General features: G+C 36.0%; 1 protein-coding gene across 4 annotated transcripts in view; it reads right to left on the bottom strand.

Moving 5' to 3' along the window:
- The window catches only part of ADGRB3 (adhesion G protein-coupled receptor B3), a 743,596-nt gene that overhangs the window by 381,925 nt on the left and 341,867 nt on the right, over positions 1-19,804 (bottom strand). For all 4 annotated transcript variants that reach the window (XM_031667688.1, XM_031667689.1, XM_031667690.1 and 1 more), the window contains one exon: positions 11,446-11,640. In XM_031667688.1, coding sequence (XP_031523548.1) covers positions 11,446-11,640 — 195 coding nt within the window. The remainder of the gene's footprint in view (positions 1-11,445; positions 11,641-19,804) is intronic.

The following is a 19,804-nucleotide window of genomic DNA, read 5'->3' as shown; positions in this document are numbered from 1 at the left end:
AAGGGAAGAGGATGTTCAAATTCCCTGGGTAAATGACAGTCTGAACAAGTTTAAGAAATAGAAAGAAAGATAACATAACTAGAGTTGAAGAGGGGGCTGGGTGAGGTGAAGGGATGAAAATATTAATAGAGAATGAAAATCATACACAGGGGTCAGGTAAAGTAGGCTTTGGTCCCACAGTGGTTCTGTTACATGAGTTGTACTAAAAATCAAGGTCTAGCTTTGGCCACTGAGTGGAAAATAAAGTATAGGAGAGTAAGAGTAAAAACAGGAAGATTAGAATGCAGTTTGTCGTAATTATTGAGGCCAGAGATGACAGCAGCTTGGTTTAGAGAAACGACATGATGACAGATTGCACGGGAGGAGAAGCACAGATTCAAAGGTAAGGCTTTGGTTCATAGCTCAGGTAGCTGAGGGTGATGAGTTAGCCATGCTACCACATAAGAAGCAGCAGTGTTGAGAAGAGAAAGTGACCTTTGTTTTGTTCAAGTTGAGTATGAGGGATCTAAAACATAGCTAAGAAAAGAGACCCAGTGGACAGGTTTAACTACAAGCCTACAGTTCAAGAGGAAAAAATTTGTGAACAATTAAACTGGAAGCTTTTGAGACCAAAAAAAAGAAAAAAAAATAATATTATCATGACTAGAGCTGAGTGGCATGAAGAAGTCATAGTTAAAATATAGAAGGTAAATTCATAAGAAGAGAAATAAATAAAAAAATGATGAGGAAGTAAGAAAGAAAGCAGGACAGACAGGTAACAGAATAATATGAATTTTAAATCCCAGCTCTTTGGGAGGTCTAGGTGGGTGGATCACCTGAGGTCAAGAGTTCGAGACTAGCCTGGCCAACATGGTGAAACCCTGTCTCTACTAAAAATAAAATAAAATTAGCCAAGCATGGTGGTGCACGCCTGTAATCCTAGCTACTCAGGAGTCTGAGGCAGGAGAATCGCTTGAACTCGGGAAGCAGAGGTTGCAGTGAGCCAAGATCACGCCACTGCACTCCAGCCTGGGTGACAGAGCGAGACTCCATCTTAAGAAAAAAAAAGAAAAAGAAAAAAAAAAAGAAGACTCTCCACTGCTGAGATTAATTCAGAGGAGACAGACCATTCCTTTAACTAGGTAAAAATCCAGTGTTCAAAATATAGTGTATAGGTTGGTGCAAAAGTAAATGCGGGTTTTTTGTTTTCCATTAAAAACTGCAATTACTTTAGCATCAACCTAATAGTAGATCTCATTTTTTGTTTTGCCCTAATGCACTTGGCTGATAACATTTGCATGTGTGATACATAAAACCATGAATACATCCATATTATAGATTAAAGAAGGGATCACAGGTTCCCTGTGTTATGGCTGCGACTTTATCTCATAGCATCCTATTCTATTCAAGAAAGTATACTGAAATGAAATTAAGTGAGAACAACATTATTATGGAAATCATCTTGAGTTTACTCTTTTCAAAAAAATACTAAGTAATCTCTAAAGAGTGCTCTAGGTACTTTTTTGGTAATAGGTGAATAGGCAAAATAACTCCTAATCAAGCAAGACCAAGAGGCCCAATACCATGGTTTAGACCTTTTATCCAGAATGTCTATCAAAGCAGCACATCAACTGAGCATTAGTAACTGAAAACTAACAAGGATTCAGAAAGGCAGAATATTATAATATAGGATGTCATCTAGCAGGTTTCAGAAACCAAGGCATAAGAAGAATATAATCTAGAGTCAAAAATCTGAGCCACTGGAAAACTGGGAGACAAAAGATAGGGGGACATCTGAAGGACAAGGATATCAAGGTCAGCAGTGGGATCTGCAGCAGACCAGATGGCCTGACCTGACAGTGGTGTTCAGAGGGCTTCTGATGGCAGGGCTGGACTGACCCTGCTCTCCCACTGCAACCTGCCAGACCAAAAAGGAATGTGAGAACAGATAATTGAAACTAATATCTCCTAATAGTCACTAGGTTAGGGGAAAGAAGTCTTTAAGAACACCCTTTATATATATCTATATCTATATCTATATCTATCTATCTATATATATATATATATATATATATATATATATATACACACACTTCTTTTAGCGCTGACTCATTTGAAAACTGCACAAGAACAATGTTCCAGGAATCACTGTCCTTCACACTAATCTCATTACCTTGCCATGATGTAAGAGAGTTTCACCTGTGGAGTCCCAGAATGGCTCAGATGGGGAATTTTTTATACAATGCTCTCAGTAACTCTGAGTTATCTTTAGGATCAAGGATTTCAACAAGAGGTAACAGAGTAATTCTGCTGTGAGGTATACTAGATGGGATGAGGCTAAGTGGAAAGAATAAGCCATCCAATCTTTAGTGCTTTGAGGCATGAGCTCAGTATTGCCTACAGTCCTCTTTTAAAAATGAAAGGTAAAAATAGTTAGTGATACTAATACCATTATATATGATTTTTCCCCAGACATAGCCTGAGAGAACAGCCAATGTTATAGAAACATCATAATTTAGTGTGACAAAATCATCATCATATTTAGACAGGAGATGCTTCTTAAGTGAGAAAGAAGGTAAGGAGTGATTCCTCAAGTTTGGTAGACCTGGCTGATACACCTAAGGGCCACCATGTGAGAGAAGCCTGCATACATCTCAAGTTTAGACCCTTACAAGACTACAGGCAGTAGTCACAGCAGGTCCAGTCCTGAAGAAAGATGACTGATACAGACCCCTTCAATAAAAGAAAATTCTCATAGTCCTTCAAGATTCCTTGTTATAGGCTCACTGTATCTCAGCACCCCGCAACCCACTCCAAAATCTTTATGTTAAAGTCCTAGTACCCAGTAGCTCAGATGTGATTGTCTTTGGACATAGGGTTGTTAAAAAGGAAATTAAGTTAGAAAGAGTGAATCAGGGTGGGCCCTAATCTAATCTGACTGGTGCCCTTTAAGAAGAGGAGATTAGAACACACAGAGAGACACCAGGGATGCAAGTGTGTAGAGAAAAAGACCATGTGAAAAAGACAGAGAGAGAAGGCAGCCATCTACAAGCCAAAGAGAGAGGCCTCCTGAGAAACTCAACCTGCCGAGACCTTGATCTTGGAGATCTAGCCTCCAGAACTGTGAGAAAATAAATGTTGTTGTTTAAGTCACTCAGTTTGTGGTATTTGTTATAGTAGCCCTAATACACCAAAACACTCTTCAATAAAAACTTTTTAAAACAGAAAAATATTTGATAATAAATGGAATCACAATATAAAACCATTTGTAACTTTTGCTAAGGCAAATCTCAATATTTTCTTGACTCTGAAGAAAATAATAGGAGCTTTGGAAAGGGTAAAATTAGCAGTCTCATGTTTTATTGTATTTTTAAAGAACTTGATCAAACTAATGTATTTACTCCACATGGCATTTACCAATTGATACACTACACTTTATACATTCTTCAAACTACTTTACCTCTCTTCCTCTTCCCACATGGCTGTGGTGCATACTCCGGGCTCTTCTATGGAGCTTGTTAGTTTCCCTCAGTCACCAGCTATCTTCTAGATTCGTTCATGGTAGGATTTAACCATGTTGGGTTGTGAAGCAAGATCTGTTGCTTCATATTTCACCCACTTAAGAAAGTTATTTCCCATTAAATTTCTTATTTTCATATTTACAATAAGGGTGGGGTTTAAATACTATCTAGAAAGTGATGCTAGTTACGTTAGGCTCTCTCTACCACAGAGAAATGATAGTAAATCTTCTCAGGCTGTTAAGCATTGAAAACAGCAGCCATTTAGATGACTTGGAGTGATTGTTGACTGGGAGCTACTGTCTTGTACCTGGCTTATTTTCTACTGAGCCAGGCATCCTGGCTATTGATTGAAGCAATTTTTCTCATCCCCTTGCTCTCTAACTACAAAATGGCCCTTCAGTGTTGACCTTAAAGAAGAGTGCTGTTTTTTTGTTTCCATTTTCCCTGATACATTTCCTGCCCTTTTCTTCCATAATAAGTGAAAAAAAAAAAAAAAAAAAAAAGCAGTGCCCACACTCCCTTAGGTGGGTCCATGAGAAACATTCAACCTTTCTTTCTTGGCAGGAGAGATACCAAATATACATCTGCATTGGCAGTAGCTACCTGTGCTCCAAGGACTGTAAATTTTTGCTCCATTTTTGTCTTGTTGGATGATAATAATAGTCACATTTCTTGAGACCTACCAGGTGTCAGGTACTGAGTAAGTATTTCACACAGTAAGTTTAACCTTCACATGAATCCTATAAGGTGGGTACTATTATCCCATATTGTTGAATAGAAAATGGAGGCATAGAGTGGTTGAATAACTTGTCTCGGATCACAGAGCTAACAAGTGTTAAAGCCACATCCAGAAGTTCAGAGCAAGTACTCTTAGCCATCATACCCTACTCCCCTGCTTCCATTCCCTATCTCCCTTACTCATGTTTGAGAAAATTATTAGCCTTTCTGGTTACATAATGCCTGTCGAGCAGAGGATCTCAAGGTATCAGGTTGTGTCTTGAAGGCTAGAGCTGTACTGTAATTCGAAACCAGAAAAGCCTCCCCAGATCTTATTTAGTCAACAAAATTATACTACCTCTACAGATGAGGTCTATCATTATATGAGGGTATTATATTATCATATTAATAGCTGCTTCCACATTTATCAACCCAATCTTTAATATAAAAAAGCAAATGGTGTCTGGCATTAAAACCAATGGAGAAATCATACTCCAAGGTCTTCACCAAGTGACTTAATCTATTGATAATCAGCATGGGAGTAATCCACGGTGCAACATATCTGCTTGCTCATCAAGTGTTTTAAGATAAAAGATGTGGCCAGGCACAGTGGCTCACATCTATAATCCTAGCGTTTTGGGAGGCCAAGGTGGGTGGATCACGAGGTCGAGAGATCGAGACCATCCTGGCCAACATGGTGAAACCCCGTCTCTACTAAAAATACAAAAATTAGCCAGGCGTGGTGGTGTGCGCCTGTAGTCCCAGCTATTCAAAAGCCTGAGGCAGGAGAATCGCTTGGAGGTTGCAGTGAGCCGAGATCGTGCCACTGTACTCCAGCCTGGCGACAGAGAAAAACTCCATCAATCAATCAATCAATCAATCAATAAAGATGCTTGGTTTTGTTGAAATTACTACTTCTGCTTTCAATTTAATTCTTTGATCACCTATCTCTGAATCATTTGTTTAGAATATAGTCTGAACTTAAAAAAGAAATCAGAAAACTAAGGTTAGAGCTTCCTATTTAATCTCAGCTATTGAGAAACAAATTTCTTAAACCCAGGGGAGGTATCAGATAAACAAGTAGCATTCCAATGTTGAGTAATGACCTGTTTCAAGGTCATGATTAACTTTTCTTAATGAAATAGAAAATAATGGAGAATACCAGAGTGTATTATTACACATAGTGAGGTAAATATTATTTTGGAAAACTCTACTTTTCAACTGCATGTTAATGTAACTGTGTGTTTTACAGCAGGTCACAGTAAAAAAACATGGGGAAAACACTGATCTTCTGTTAGGTCCACAGAAGTAGGAACATGCCTGGGTAGAAACTGGTCCTTGCATTCAGATAAGTTTCAGGAACACAGTACACTGTGAGGATCTGTGGACATTTCTATGTGTGTATGTTTTCCAATATTTTCTTTCTTCATCTCCCAAATCTAAACTGTTTCAAGGGCCTTTCTTTTCTTCCATGAAGATGTTTCTTTCCTCTTTTCTGAGCCACTGTCACTAAGACATGTTCTCTTCTTTTCTCATATCTAGGTCACTGCCACAGCAACTCCATGGGCTTATTCCCCCTCCTTCCCTACTCTTTCTCTACTCACCAATCCATGTTATTTACCTTTTCAGACCATCTTTCCAAAAACTGTCTTTATATTTAGTAAATCTGTTTATAGTGAACCAAGTTCAAACTCTTTTATGTGGCCTCAACTTTCCTGCCTTTATGATCTGCATTTTCCACCATGCATCCTATTTTCCAAAATATTTTCCAAAGTAGGATGCATGGTGGAAAACGCAGATCATAAAGGCAGGAAGGTTTTTCTAATGGACGTGCCATTCTTACACTACTTCTATGCTTTTGACTGCATAGTTTAATTATTGAGTGTTTCTGAACCTAACTTGCTTCTCCAAATTCTATCTTAAGTCCTAACTCTCCCATGACTTTTTTTTTTTTTTTTTTTTTTTGAGACGGAGTCTCGCTCTGTCGCCCAGGCTGGAGTGCAGTGGCCGGATCTCAGCTCACTGCAAGCTCCGCCTCCCGGGTTCACGGCTTTCTCCTGCCTCAGCCTCCCGAGTAGCTGGGTCTACAGGCGCCCGCCACCTCGCCCGGCTATATTTTTTTTGTATTTTTAGTAGAGACGGGGTTTCACCACGTTAACCAGGATGGTCTGGATCCCCTGACCTCGTGATTCGCCCGTCTCGGCCTCCCAAAGTGCTGGGATTACAGGCTTGAGCCACCGCACCCGGCCTTTTCCCATGACTTCTTTACTTACTGCTGTTGTTCAGACCTCTTTCGAAAATTCACAGAAGTGGAACATGCTATACTTATATCAGTGTAGCCTCACTCAAGTCATTTTTTTCTTCTACATAACTTCTATATAACTCAAGTTATTATAAGCAGCTTGAGGGCAAGACCCACGTTTTTCTTCTATGCTGGTAATTAAAATACTAGCAATAATGACATTATGTAGTACCTACTACGTGCCAAGTAATTAATAAATATTATGTATGGACTCATATATTTCTGAGCCTCACCTTATCCCTGGAAAATAGATAACAGTTAACCTTCTGATTAAATATTTATATTTCTGAATTCACCTATGTGTTAAAATTTATTTGTAACATTGAAACTAAAATGCACAGCACCATCATAGCCAACGGTGGACATGCACAAAGTGGTAAAAATTTTGAGTTGGCCAATGTGCATGTTTCTAGCTGAGGTCTAACATGATGATGCCCTGCCTTTTTGTTTTAACCCTTATCTTATAACCAAGTATCCATTTCAGATCTTTTTACTGCCACATGTTTCATACTTTTGGGGCTTTTTTATGTTGTTGATTTCACTGCTTAAAATGAGCCCAGAATGGTGCTGAAGTAGTATCTAGTGATCTTAAGCACAACAAAGGTATGCTATACTTTACATAGAAAATAAGTATGTTAGATAAACCTTCTTTAGGCATGAGATAAAGTGCTGTCGGCTATGAGTCCAATGTTAGTGCATCAACAACATACATTAAATAAGGTGCATTTTAAGTGAAACACACATAAAACAAAGTCATTTTGATTGGTGATGAAAATGTTGTGACCAGATTCTCAAAGGAACTTAATCCTGTATTTCCCTTTGGAGCAACGGTTCAGTATTTGTTAATTCAGAGTTTGCTGTAATGTTATAGACTACACCTATCACAAATAATGAATTGACTATTATCTCTTCTTTATTTCTTTTTTTACAGAAACTAAGAAATAAGGTAGACAAAGATTAAGTAACATGCCTGAAGATACCAAGATAGTTGGACAGGATGAAATTTGATTTTAAATATGTCTGATTAAATTTTATCAAGTCTTAAAGTTTCTGGAGCAAGCAGTGCAAACTCAATCCTCTATTGATAGAGTAAGACTGAGAATGAATTATTTCAGTGGTCAAAAAAAAGTAAACGAACAAGTTTTCTTTTTCTTTTTTTTCTGAATTAGATATTCAGAGCATTTTTCTAATATTTTGTGAAACAATGTAAGTTCCTCAAACATTATTATATTACCTTTAGTTATTCATTTATTGTATCAACAAATATTTGAGTGTCTACATGCTTCAAGTACCAGGGTAAGCCCTAGGGACAAAATAATCTCTCAACAAGCTTAAAAGATATTGCTGAAGGCAGACCTAGCAACAATAATTATGACGTTGTGTATGAAAGTGCTATAGTACAGATGTTTACAAGATTTCAAAAGTCCACAGAAGTAGAAAAAATCTAACCTGCCTGGGATTGGGTGAGAAGACTTTTGAGAACAACAACAACAAAAACGACCTTTAAGCTGGATCTTAAAGAAACATATGTCAGATTAGAAAAGGGAGAGCTACAACACATAGCTTTAATGAATAGTCTTGGAGTTATGGCAGTCCAAACGTTTGGAAAAGAATATGCTTGAAGGGAAAAGTTTTTGAAATATGTTCTAGTAGTTTTCTAAAATAAAATTATTACTGTGGCTTATCATTCCAAAACATATAAGCACATTTTCATTGTATGAGGTTTTTACAATGTTAACATCTCATAAATCAGGATGGGACTTAAAATGAAAGTCAGATTAGTATTGTCACAGGTATACACACAGCAGCTTTTCTTACTTACAGGGCATAAAATTACGGTGTATATTATAGTTAATATTGTCCAAACCAGGATAAAATATAGTTTTATACTCATATCCAAAGATGGGTACTTTCAGGAAAGAATAAGATCTTAGAGGGAGCTTCACCTTATGACTCAGCGGCTGACCAGGCAAAGCCTCTGCAGCCACCTCTTTAGGGAACAGCTGCATATGCTGAATTCACTTCTCCTCTTAGAGATCTGGTGAGTGACTAGTTGAAAATAGTGATAATGTCATAAATTACTTTCTTTGTTTCTTCTCTTTTACTGATCTATTTCAGTTTTGGCATCAACAATAAATAATGGGTATCATATATATGCTTTGATATGGACTTAATCATAATATGCAACAGCTGCCAAAGAGTTAAATGGCTACATGCAGACAGAGTAATGAATGAAGGGAAACAGCTTTGCTGGTAGTTAACCCATGTTTCTTATGGAAGTAATTGTGCCCATTTTAATGGAATTCGGTGTTGATTTAGTAACGTGATACTTTTGGGATTTAGCCATGCATTTTTCTGTGAAATAAACAGCAGTGATACTTTTTTACTTTGATAAGTTCTAATTATCTTCACTGGATAATCATGATGGAATAAGGAAAAGCTAAACACTTTTTTGGTTTAAGAAAAATGTAGGGGTTATAGATGTTGTTTCTTCTTTTCTCCATTGTCAATGGCAGCAAATTATTGCTCTTAGTAAAAGAGGACATTAACTCCAAGAACTTAAACTGCAGTGGCCCATGTGATTGTAATGCTGTCCTTCAGTAAGGTGAACAATCTGGGAAAAGATTAACTTCACAATTTTATTAATTTCTTAAGGTGAATACACTGTTCTAATTTGTGAAGTTGTCAAGTTTCATGTTAAAGTAATGAAAGAAGATAACTGTACTAACGTTAAAAAATAGATTTGTTGTGAATTCATTTAGGGGATGATAACAATAATAACTTACATAGTTTGAAATTTTCAGGGTAAACATATAATTCTATGGATTTGTTAGTTAAAATATTTACATAAATCTCTCACATCCTGAATTACTATTATCGAACAGAGATAGATAATATAAAAACAAATACAAGAACAAAGTTTCTTAGTGGTATTTAGAAACCCTGCTGAATTAAATTTTTCATGAACAAGTTTCCCCCATAGGCCAAAAAATAAGTTACCTTTTAGAAATAATAATGATAATTAAAAACAGGAGTCATTTTAACCAAAGGACCTCATGTGTTGGGAGGAATCAGAAAGACTTATCAGAGTTGAGCTAGAATTATGACAGGCAGATATGGAAGAGGAAGGAATTTAAGATGAGGAGGGCATTCCAGATCCTCCAAAAGACACCAGTAAAGTTAACGACATAGGAAAATGCAGCTGACATTTGTGAGGCGATGACGAGGACACCAATGGGCTTAGGACTTTGTGTATACTTCCTTTGATGAAGTGGGATGGAAAGAGAGAAACCTATTTCTGACTACACTAAAATGAAACAAGATAACTAGCCAAATTGCTCTATTTAATCAAACCAGCTAACGTCCATGACTAAGCAACTGGTTAATAGAATTGTTCATTGAATTTATGCACACAAATAAGTAGCTCAGTCAAAATATGTTCTAAATATAATCTGGTCATCTTAATTTCTTGAACTTCCACACATAAAAATTTTGAAGCCCTACACTTCTGAGAGTTAGAGATTCTTCATAGAGTACTTTGCCTAATGTTTCAACTGTGAACAGAGTTTATGAGAATTTTTTTGAAATCACAACCTGCATTTTCTGTCAAAGACTTTAAATGTTATTTTTAATGTACATATTAATAGAAGCATTTCAGAACTACAGGGAAAAGTACTTGGTTATTTTATTAACATTTAAAACTTAGGAAAAAGCCTGTTTCATCTTTATAAGAGAAAAAGCATCTTTGAAATGCTCAAATGATAATAATCTTCCCATCCACTCCAGGAAATGTACTTTTACAATTACAATTTTAAATACGGACAATGGGGATATAATATAGAATTCAGCACCAATAATTCTCATAGCAGTTTCTTTCAGCAGTATATGCATATGATTTTAGCAATATATGTACCCCTATACAAATTAGGGTGTCAGTATTATTTATGAATGATTCCACAATTCCAAAAGCCTTCTTTTCCTCTTTCCCTCAGTAGCTAATTAAAACAAAACAAAACAAAACAAAACAATCCTGTATTTTCCAAGTGAAATACAAATAAACTTACAAATTTAGAGTAGGCTGAAGGAACACAATACCTAATCTGGCAGTTTTGCCAAACCTTTATTTTAATGAACTTTATGCAGAGATACAGTAAGAACATTATGCTGAAAATGCAGAAATCAACTCAACATTCTTTGTAGGAGGACCTTTTAATCTATACCATAAAAAGAGTTAATCTGAAATGCAAACTGTAGTTGCATTAAAGATGCTTTGCTTGCCATTCAATAAGCTTTGTTTTAATGGCAAAGGCAATACTGACATTGGGTGAGTACTTAAACTTTATTGTGGAAATAAATGACATTGTTCTAAAAGTCTTCCAAGACAAGAAAAATATGCATGAGAAGTTACTGAATTTCTTATTTTCTTAGCTAGAACAATTTTCTATTTGCCTTATATTTTTAGGGAATAGTTTGATAAAATTAAATGTTTTCCCCCCACTAATAGCAAAATCCTAAACAATCTTTCAACTATTTTTTTTTGCATGTTATAGTTAATGTATTTTCATTATGCTTAATGCACTTTTAATAGTCTCCTGTGGCAAGATGGTATATTAAATGTGGGAATAAAAGATCCATGATACCACCTTGAATTTTCTACAGTGCCTTTTAACTGGGGGCTCAAAGTACTTCACGCATGTTCTCATTCAGTATCTCCTTAAGGTGTAATATATGTATTTTATGGGCGAGGACACTGAGGTGGAGAATGACTGAGGGAATTGAGGTCATTTCCAGAGCTCACACTAAGCACAACCTGGATGAGCATTCTCTCCCTCCAGCCTGCCTCCAAGATGGCTGCACTGGTTTCATGGGACCAAACACTGATTGCATCTCCACTAGCCTTTTCCTTCATGAACTTGTCTCCCTTACCTGGACACCATCAGACGCAGGGATGTAACTTGCCCTTTTAAATGTGTCTGTCACATTTCTCAGGATCTCCACAGACATCAGAAGATCGCCTGCATAGAAATTTTTTCTCTGAGTTAAATCCAATAGTGTCTTGGTCACCTGGGACATTCCATCACCTGCCAGCATTCGCTGTCCCTTAGCAAGGTGCTCTTTAATCTGTGATGGTCAAAAGAACAGAGCAAACATCAGAATCTTCATTACCATTTATCTGAATAACTTCATCAAACAACTTTATTTAAAATTGCTCAGTCAAATTAAAATAGCCTTGCAATGCTTGGGAGGATTTGAAAACTGTAAATTGTGTGTATCCCATACTCAGATGGATAAACATCCAGCACGCAAGAATTAATGAGTGTATACTTTTCGTCAGGCTTGACAAACTTGCCATTTCTAGTTAGAACACACAATTCAACACATTCGGGAAAATGTGTATTAATTTAGGTTCTTAATTGGAGTAAAAATCAAAAATACTTTAGCATGTGGTAAACATGGGGGACTGTTTAGTAAGGTGTGATCAGAGATGGGAGATTATAAACACTTCAAAAATAGCCATTTTTACTTACAAGCTGAGCTTATTAACTTTTGCCTTGCCTCTTAAAATGAACAGATTATAGAGCAGCAAAGAAAGTTATTAGCAGTACAATTTTACTTAAAATATCTTTAAACTTTGGAGATTTACTATGACATGATAGAAAACCAGATTGCTTTAGCTTTATTAAAAAAAACCAAAAACCAAAAACCAAAAAACAGCAAAAACAATTAAACTCTCTGCTGGGTCTTCAGCAACAGAATGAACTATTAAAATGCAAAGCTTAAACTAGTTTGATGGCCAGAGAAATGTGCTGCCAATTCTCACATTTGCTTGTTGTATAGTTCAAGGGAGGAAAAATATCTTAAAATGCGAAAGAATAGTAAGGTAAGAGAGGGTAAAGAAAGAGCAAGAATCCATTATACTTTTACTTGTTTACTGAAAGTTTAATCTGTACCTTTTCTTTGCTAAATTTGTTATAAAATTAACTAAAAAAATCATGAAATAATAATGAACAGGCCAGAGAAACGTTAAAGTACATTAATTGTAATTATCAATTTCCCATCAAGAACTGTGCCAACAAATCTTTTAAAGTAGGGCAATCAATCTGAACTAATCAAAAAAGTATAAATTTTCTAAGTATTATATTTCAAAAAGTGTTGAAATCTCAGATATTTTCCTTTTCTTTTTCTGTAAAGATGTCTAAAACAATTTTGGTAAAATAAAATTTTCAGAGACATACTTTATTTCCATTGTGTTATGCTAAAAGTCATAACATATTTAGGTACTTTACTTTTCCCTATTTTCTTCTTTCATTTCCTTTCATCTCTCTTTGGTAGCTGCCATCAACCATGGACTAAAACCCAAATGATTGACACGGCATCAGTAATCCAGCTCTTGCCTATCTCTATAGTGTCAATGCTAATTGCTTGGTAATGGAGTGGTATTCACGTATTTATTCATGAAAGAGACACAGCACTGGCCAATAAGAAGGACATGAACCCTCAAAGTAGAAGCCAGCTGGTTTCTACTTTGTACCAGGCTGTACCACCAGGCTGAACTCCAGTCCTGCTTCTAAACTACTGGTAATTATTTGTAATTTTCTATTCAGGTCATGTGTTTCATGACTTCAGATTTTTGCAATAGATATCCTACCCTCTTTTCTTCCATGGTCTCTTATTTAAAAACCACTCATATTTAGTTCTTGTTCTTCTAAATAACTAAACAGAGTTAATCAAAGCCTTCTCTTGTTATCTCTTAAACAGACATGACTTTTATCACAGAGAATGGTAATTATTTGCTTAAATATTTTTCTGTCCCAGTAGTCTTTCTGACACTTGAGGGTAGGCTCCCTGCCTTATTCACAGTCTTAGCAAACAGCATAGCAAAATTTTGTTGCAGTGAATTCAGTTGTTATGCCCTAAGTACACCTTTGTGGTGCAATACAATGGAATGGACTTTAGAGCCAGGGGTGCCTAGGTTTGTGTTTCAACTTTGCAGCTTATTATCCATGTAATTGAGTTCATTGGAGACTCAGTTTACCATGTCTCCTTTAAGATTTGAAAAATGGATCTATATATTAAAAATGTTTTAAAAGTCATTTTCTTAACACAATTAAACCCACACAAGCCTAAGATAATTAGCAGAAGCTAGAGCATACAGGAAAGCATATTGCTCTCCCACGGTCTGTGTGCCCTACATGCTCTAGTTCCTGTGGACTTCTTCCCCCTTCCCCGGCATTTGCTGTGCTTTAGTGGCACTTGTCTTTTTGCTCTTCCTCAATAACATTAGGTACATGCATATCTCAGGGCCCTTGTCTTGCTTTTTTTTTTTTTTTTTGCGGGAGTGGGGTCGGGGCGGGTGTGGGTGGTGGGGACCTTGAATAGTCTTTCCACAAGCATTCATATGCTTTTTGTCACCTTCTCAGAAAGGTCTTACCTGACTTCCTACCTAAAATGGAATCCTTGTCATTCTCAGTCATCTCGTCAGACTTCATCGTGCTCAACCTTACCTGCCATTGTGCCATCTATGTCTTGATTTATTCATTTTTCTTCCTGTGCCATTAAGATATTAATGTAAGCCTTCTGAAGGAGGAGGTTTTGTTTATTATTTTATTCCCATTATCTAGAAGTTTATTCAATATACTGAATGAATGAGTTAAAGGAATGAATGGGTTAATGAATCAACATCCATCTATGCTTACATTGTTAGGTCATAGGATTAAGTTAGGCACACTTGAAAGACGTAACTCACTCATGGACATAGTCCATAGGAAACACTGGTAACAAATAGCATGAGACAAACACACTACATAACTTAAAGAGGTAGTGCTGCTTTTGAGCTGAAAAATGTCTGGTGCTCTAGCTGCACTTGTCCTTTTGCTCTTCCTCAATGACATTAGGTACAGGCATGTCTCAGGATATACATGAAGTATGAGGAAGGTTTTGAAGAGAAATGAAGCTAATAGAGTCTAACCTAAAAAAAGTCATAAAATTCAGTCCTCAGTTTTGTGCTGGCAATGCAAATCACAGCTGTGATACTCAAAGCTGCAGAAGATTAAATTGTTCTCCATTAGGAATAGAATGTAGCAATGGTTGCCACGGTAAATAATTAATGTCTGACTGCCTCAAATCGGCCCTTTCTCTATTATTTTGGCAACCCATACCTGTGCCTGTGAGGGATTTAACCTGTACAGATCTAATGTATGCTTCTCCTCAAACAAAAACATCACAACATAGAATTGAATCTTGAGAAATAAAACATTTAGACATGCTTTCTGTTTGCATTAAAAATAGTTACAGAAGGCACTGGATGGCTCAACTAATATGAAAGCCAGTCTGTCACGTCTAGGTCAGCATCAAATCTGGCCCAAGTCAGTAGTAAATTAACGTCATTGCCATCTGACAGCTGCTTAGAAGGCTTATGTAGAATGAGTTGTTGTCAGTCCAGCTCTTAGCAAACAGGTGCCCAGATGACAACACCAGCTCTAACAATTGACACTGATTAGCATCCTTCCTGGCATTGTCGGTGAAAAGCACTCGGGACAAACACCTTGTAATATTTTCACACACTGGTGAGACTATTCATTGCCTTTATACAGGGTATAAAGAATGTTTGAATAAGATACGTTTCTGTCCAGAATGTATTTAGTTGAAAGACAATTTCCTAGTTCTTGATCTTCTATCCACAACACATACATACTGTGAAGAGCTCTCTCTCTCTCTCTTTTTTTTTTCCTTATGTCTACCCTTTCACCACCTATTTCCTAGAATGATACGTCCAAGTTTATCTGCTAGATTGTTTTCCATTTTTTCTTTCTGGATTATGAAGTTGAGAATCAATGGGTTTGCTCATCTTACCTCTTCTCTGTTTCAAACTGTCCTTTATTTGCATTCTACTTCTCCTCCTTTGTTGTTGTCTCTATGGTTTAATTATACGGTTATTCCTAAGATTTTGAATCCCATCCAATCCCTTCTTCAATATTTCTCTCTCTCAAAAAAAAAAAAAATGGCCTGATATCATATATCTTATTTAAATACCAACTTCTCTTATTGCTACTTCCTTTCAACTACTGTCTTCTCCCTAGTTCTCTTCAAAATCAATATCAGAGGTACAAAATTTGGTTTGAGCCCAACAACTTTTTAAGTTGTAAATTAAAATTTCCAGTTACCTACAAAGTATGCTTTCTGGAAATCTTGCTAGTATGTCATGTTTATGCAGCAGTTGTAATCATAAAATCTAGATTTAAATTGTAGTTCTACTACGTATTACAAAGAACCATTGGAAAAATTATTTAACTCTCTCCTAGGATGATTTATATGTAAAAAGGAGAAAATAATCACATTGTTATTATGATGGGTTAATGTAAAAATAGAGGTTAAAGGTGGACATTCAATGACTGTTTCTTCTTCTCCCAAATTCAAGATCCAGTTTCTCTAAATACTAGCTTATGCAGTGTTTCTCTTCTCCCTCCTTTTCCTATAGACACGAGATGGATCCTGGTATAGGTCTTCAGTACTTAACTTCCAGAAGGTTAATTCTTTCTTCAACTGAATCTAATTGGCTATTTATTCTATTCATTAATTTCAATGACAATATTTCACTTATAGAAGTTCTGTTTAAAGTTTTTCATATTTTTAAATTATTTAACTGTGATTTCTGTTCGTTCACATCTTAATGATTTTAAACAATATATTATAGTTTTTAAAATATTTTCTATTCTTTTAAATTTCTTGTTTTGCTAAGTCTCTTGATTCCTGCATTTGCTGATTCTTCCTCATAATGTTTTGCTTTGTGATATTTATAATTATTGTAAACTTATATTCAGTGGGATATATTTATCTTTTGGGAGCCCCAAGTGCCTGGTTTGTGAAACAGTTGTTAGAGATGCTTTTGAGTGCATTTCTCTGGGAGTGGAACCTTCAGGCAGTTCATTGGTCCTGAATCAATTTATGCAAATTTTCATGTTAATTCCATCTGTTCTTGGTTCAGACTAGGAGTTTCCATTTCTGAAAGGCAATTTATTTCCTCTTCTCCAAGAAACTCTGTATGAATTACAAATTTCTTAGACATATTGCAGGCCTGAGAATGCATAAGGTTTTTCTACTTCATGAGGCTAGAGCAGCAATACAGTGCCTGGTCATTGCTGGAGGCTTGGAAGGGCATCACTGCTTGTGTGAGAAGTGTTGTTAGCATCCTCACGAAGGCTTTAGGACCTCGGGTCCTAGCACCCAGGGCTTGTGTATGATCTAACATTCCAGTAGCTTTTTCCTATAGTTCTGGCTTTGATATCCTCCTGTATTAATTTCCAATACCACAGGATTCCCAGGTCTTTCTTTTGAGAGAAGCTATAAGTCAATATTTGAAAATATATACTTCCTATAGTTTATGCAGAAGTCATTATGATCTATAATGGTCAGCTTGGTTCACCCCACTGCTTTATTATGACTACTACAGGTACCCTAGTAACAATCTGTTTAAACTTCTCACCATTTCACCCTGCAATAATCATGGATTCTGTCTTTGCTCCCTGACTCATGCTATTCTATTACTTTAAATGCTCTCCCAAAATCCGCTCCTTAAATTGTTCTCTCTCTTTTCTCCTTCATGAATTCTTTTCGGATAACTGCAGTCATGATATGATCTCTATTTTCAGGCTCACAGAAGTAATCTTGCATATCTCATATCACTATAGTGTTTGTCCTGTTATCCATTCCACTAGAACATAAACTCTTAAAGAGCCTGTAGTTTTTTCTTCATCTTTGTTTCCCCTATAATCCCTAAAACACTATGTGACACACAAAAGTACCTGTTCAAAGGGCTTGCTGAATTGAACTAAAACTACAGGAGGATTTTTTTACTTTCAGCAACTATAATCCACAAATGTTGGCAAGGTAAAAGCAAGAGTCCATAATTATTCAAAACAAAGAAATACATAATAATTGGAGAACTTTTACATTTCCTGACAGAATTGTCTTGTAAACTATATCCAATTAATATAAGTAGGCAAATGAATTCAGAAATTTTAGAAATCTAAAGTTATATACTTGCTACCTTTAGAAAATGATAACAACAATAATATATCATTCTGACTATATGGCAAGCATGAGAATACATGTTTTAAAGGGGTACCTCACTTGAGCTTTAAAACAATCCTTGGAGGTGCCATAATGATTCACATTTACAGAAGAAGGAGTGGAGACTTAGTAAGGTTAACTGCATTCTCCAGGATTGCATAGCTCCTAAGTAGTGACTATGGAGATCTGAGCCCAGGCAGTCTGATCCGTAGTCCATGTGCTTAGCTAATACTATATGCTTCACTCAGGTTTTATATGGTGCTTTCATTAGAAATTGTCAAAATACTTATTTTGACAATATTTAAGTGTATTAATATGTTTAATATGTTCAGAATATTTAAAAATCATTATCAACCACGTTTATGTTAAGGAGAAATTCAATATTTTTCCTATGAAGAAACAAAAGACATGAAGCAACTCACTGGATTCTTGAGGTATTGAAAATTATTTGAGTAGTAGTTGTTATTTTGGAATATAATGTGTAAGCATTTCTAAAGCCATTTACCAATACCTATAGAAGATTTTGTAGGTAGATTTACTCAAGTAGAGGTTGAATAAAAACCTAAGGATACCTTAAAGACTCCATTTCCTTTGGGTAGCGTGTTTTGATTATTGCAATTTAATCATGGAAATAATTCAGAAAGGTTTTTTTTTTTTAAATTTTCATATTTCCTTTTAAAATTATAATTATCAGCAATTATGCTTGCTCACATTGCAACACTGTGAGCATCACTGCTCCAAAGAACAAGTCTTAAAAGTTTCTGTGTCATTCATATTTACTACTATTGAGAAGATCAACAGTGAAAGGGGGAAAAATGAATCTAAAAATAGTTGCTCTTCAGAGTTCTAGATTAAGCCTCCTTGTTCTTTATATAGAGAGATGTGGAGAGGGTCACGGTTTAAAGAGTAGGTGTGTTTCTGAAATAACCTTATTCTTTTCTTTTCAAGCCTCCCACTGCCAGCCACAGTTGCCGCTATTGTGTGAATCTTAAAAAAAGGTTTATCATAGTTGCTCTGTGCAAATGACACATTTTAAACATCATATATTTATATATTATTTTCAGCATCAACTCCTCCAGTCCATCTGTAAGGTGTATTAAAGGCTTTCACAGTTCTAAGTGGCTCCAATTAAAATATAATTATACATAGAGCTTTTTCATAAAGCAACAATCTAACTATACATTTTTTAATTTTGTTCATAATCTGTCATATCCTAAGACCAAAGTCACTCATTGGACAATGGTATTTGATTATTTACAAATCTACCTGAAGTCTCCATGAAATATAGAGATTATTCTATATGAAAAAGAAGATATACCCTTAGTTCTGGTAAATGAATATTTCTTAATTTTCCCTATGTTTGATATGAAGAGTTTGTGTTCATCTCAGGGTTGCCCTAAAGTGAAAAGATCAAGTCTGAAAATAAAATCATTGTCTGGAGACAATATGATAGGGCAGATTTGGTCCAGAATTTCACTGCATAAATCATATATGTATCACACAGAACTCAGAATTGTGGGTTGAACAGCATTTGGCCAAAAGTGCTTTGCATATCCCAGTTTCTTGTCTGAGGAATCTCTGAAGTAAGAGATTGGACGGCATGGATTTGAGAACCGTAAATTATTGTTATGGGAATAAACTGAGCCATGGAGAAAACTGAGTCTGGTATTTACTGTGCATATTTTCCTGTAAAACCTGAAGCTTCCAAAATAAGAATGAGAGCATAGTAAATTTGCCTACCCAATATAAACAATGGATAGCTTTAATTTCAGAGTTTTTGGCTAGAATTTGACAAAACTGCAATCCTGAGCAAAGGACATATGTAGGTGAGACTTCTTGTCTAAACATCAAACAAATCTAGATGTTCTCATAAATATTTTGAGCCAGCAGATGGAACTAGAGCATGCTCTATGAGCTTAAAACAGTATAGTGGCCACAAACTGGTGCCCAAGCTTTTAGGAACCTCCCCCAGTCTGAAGCAGAGCACTAAGTAACATGATGTTTCTCTATGGGTTTCTGAATTCTATTTCCATTACTTGACTTTTCTGGTTCTAGGGATTGTATATCAGTCAGAACAGGATAGATTATGCTGTGCTAACTACTTCAAAATCTCAGTACCTGAAAGCAACAAAGGAATATTTATCACACTGCATATGCAACCCACATCATCAGGGAGACTCTGTTTATTATAGTCCTTCAAGGGCTTGAGATGATG

The sequence above is a fragment of the Papio anubis genome, chromosome 6 (genome assembly GCF_008728515.1).
Source record: "Papio anubis isolate 15944 chromosome 6, Panubis1.0, whole genome shotgun sequence".
Classification (NCBI taxonomy): Eukaryota; Metazoa; Chordata; class Mammalia; order Primates; family Cercopithecidae; genus Papio; species Papio anubis.
The sequence above is the reverse complement of the archived record's forward strand: the minus strand, read 5'-3'. Positions and strand labels throughout refer to the sequence as shown.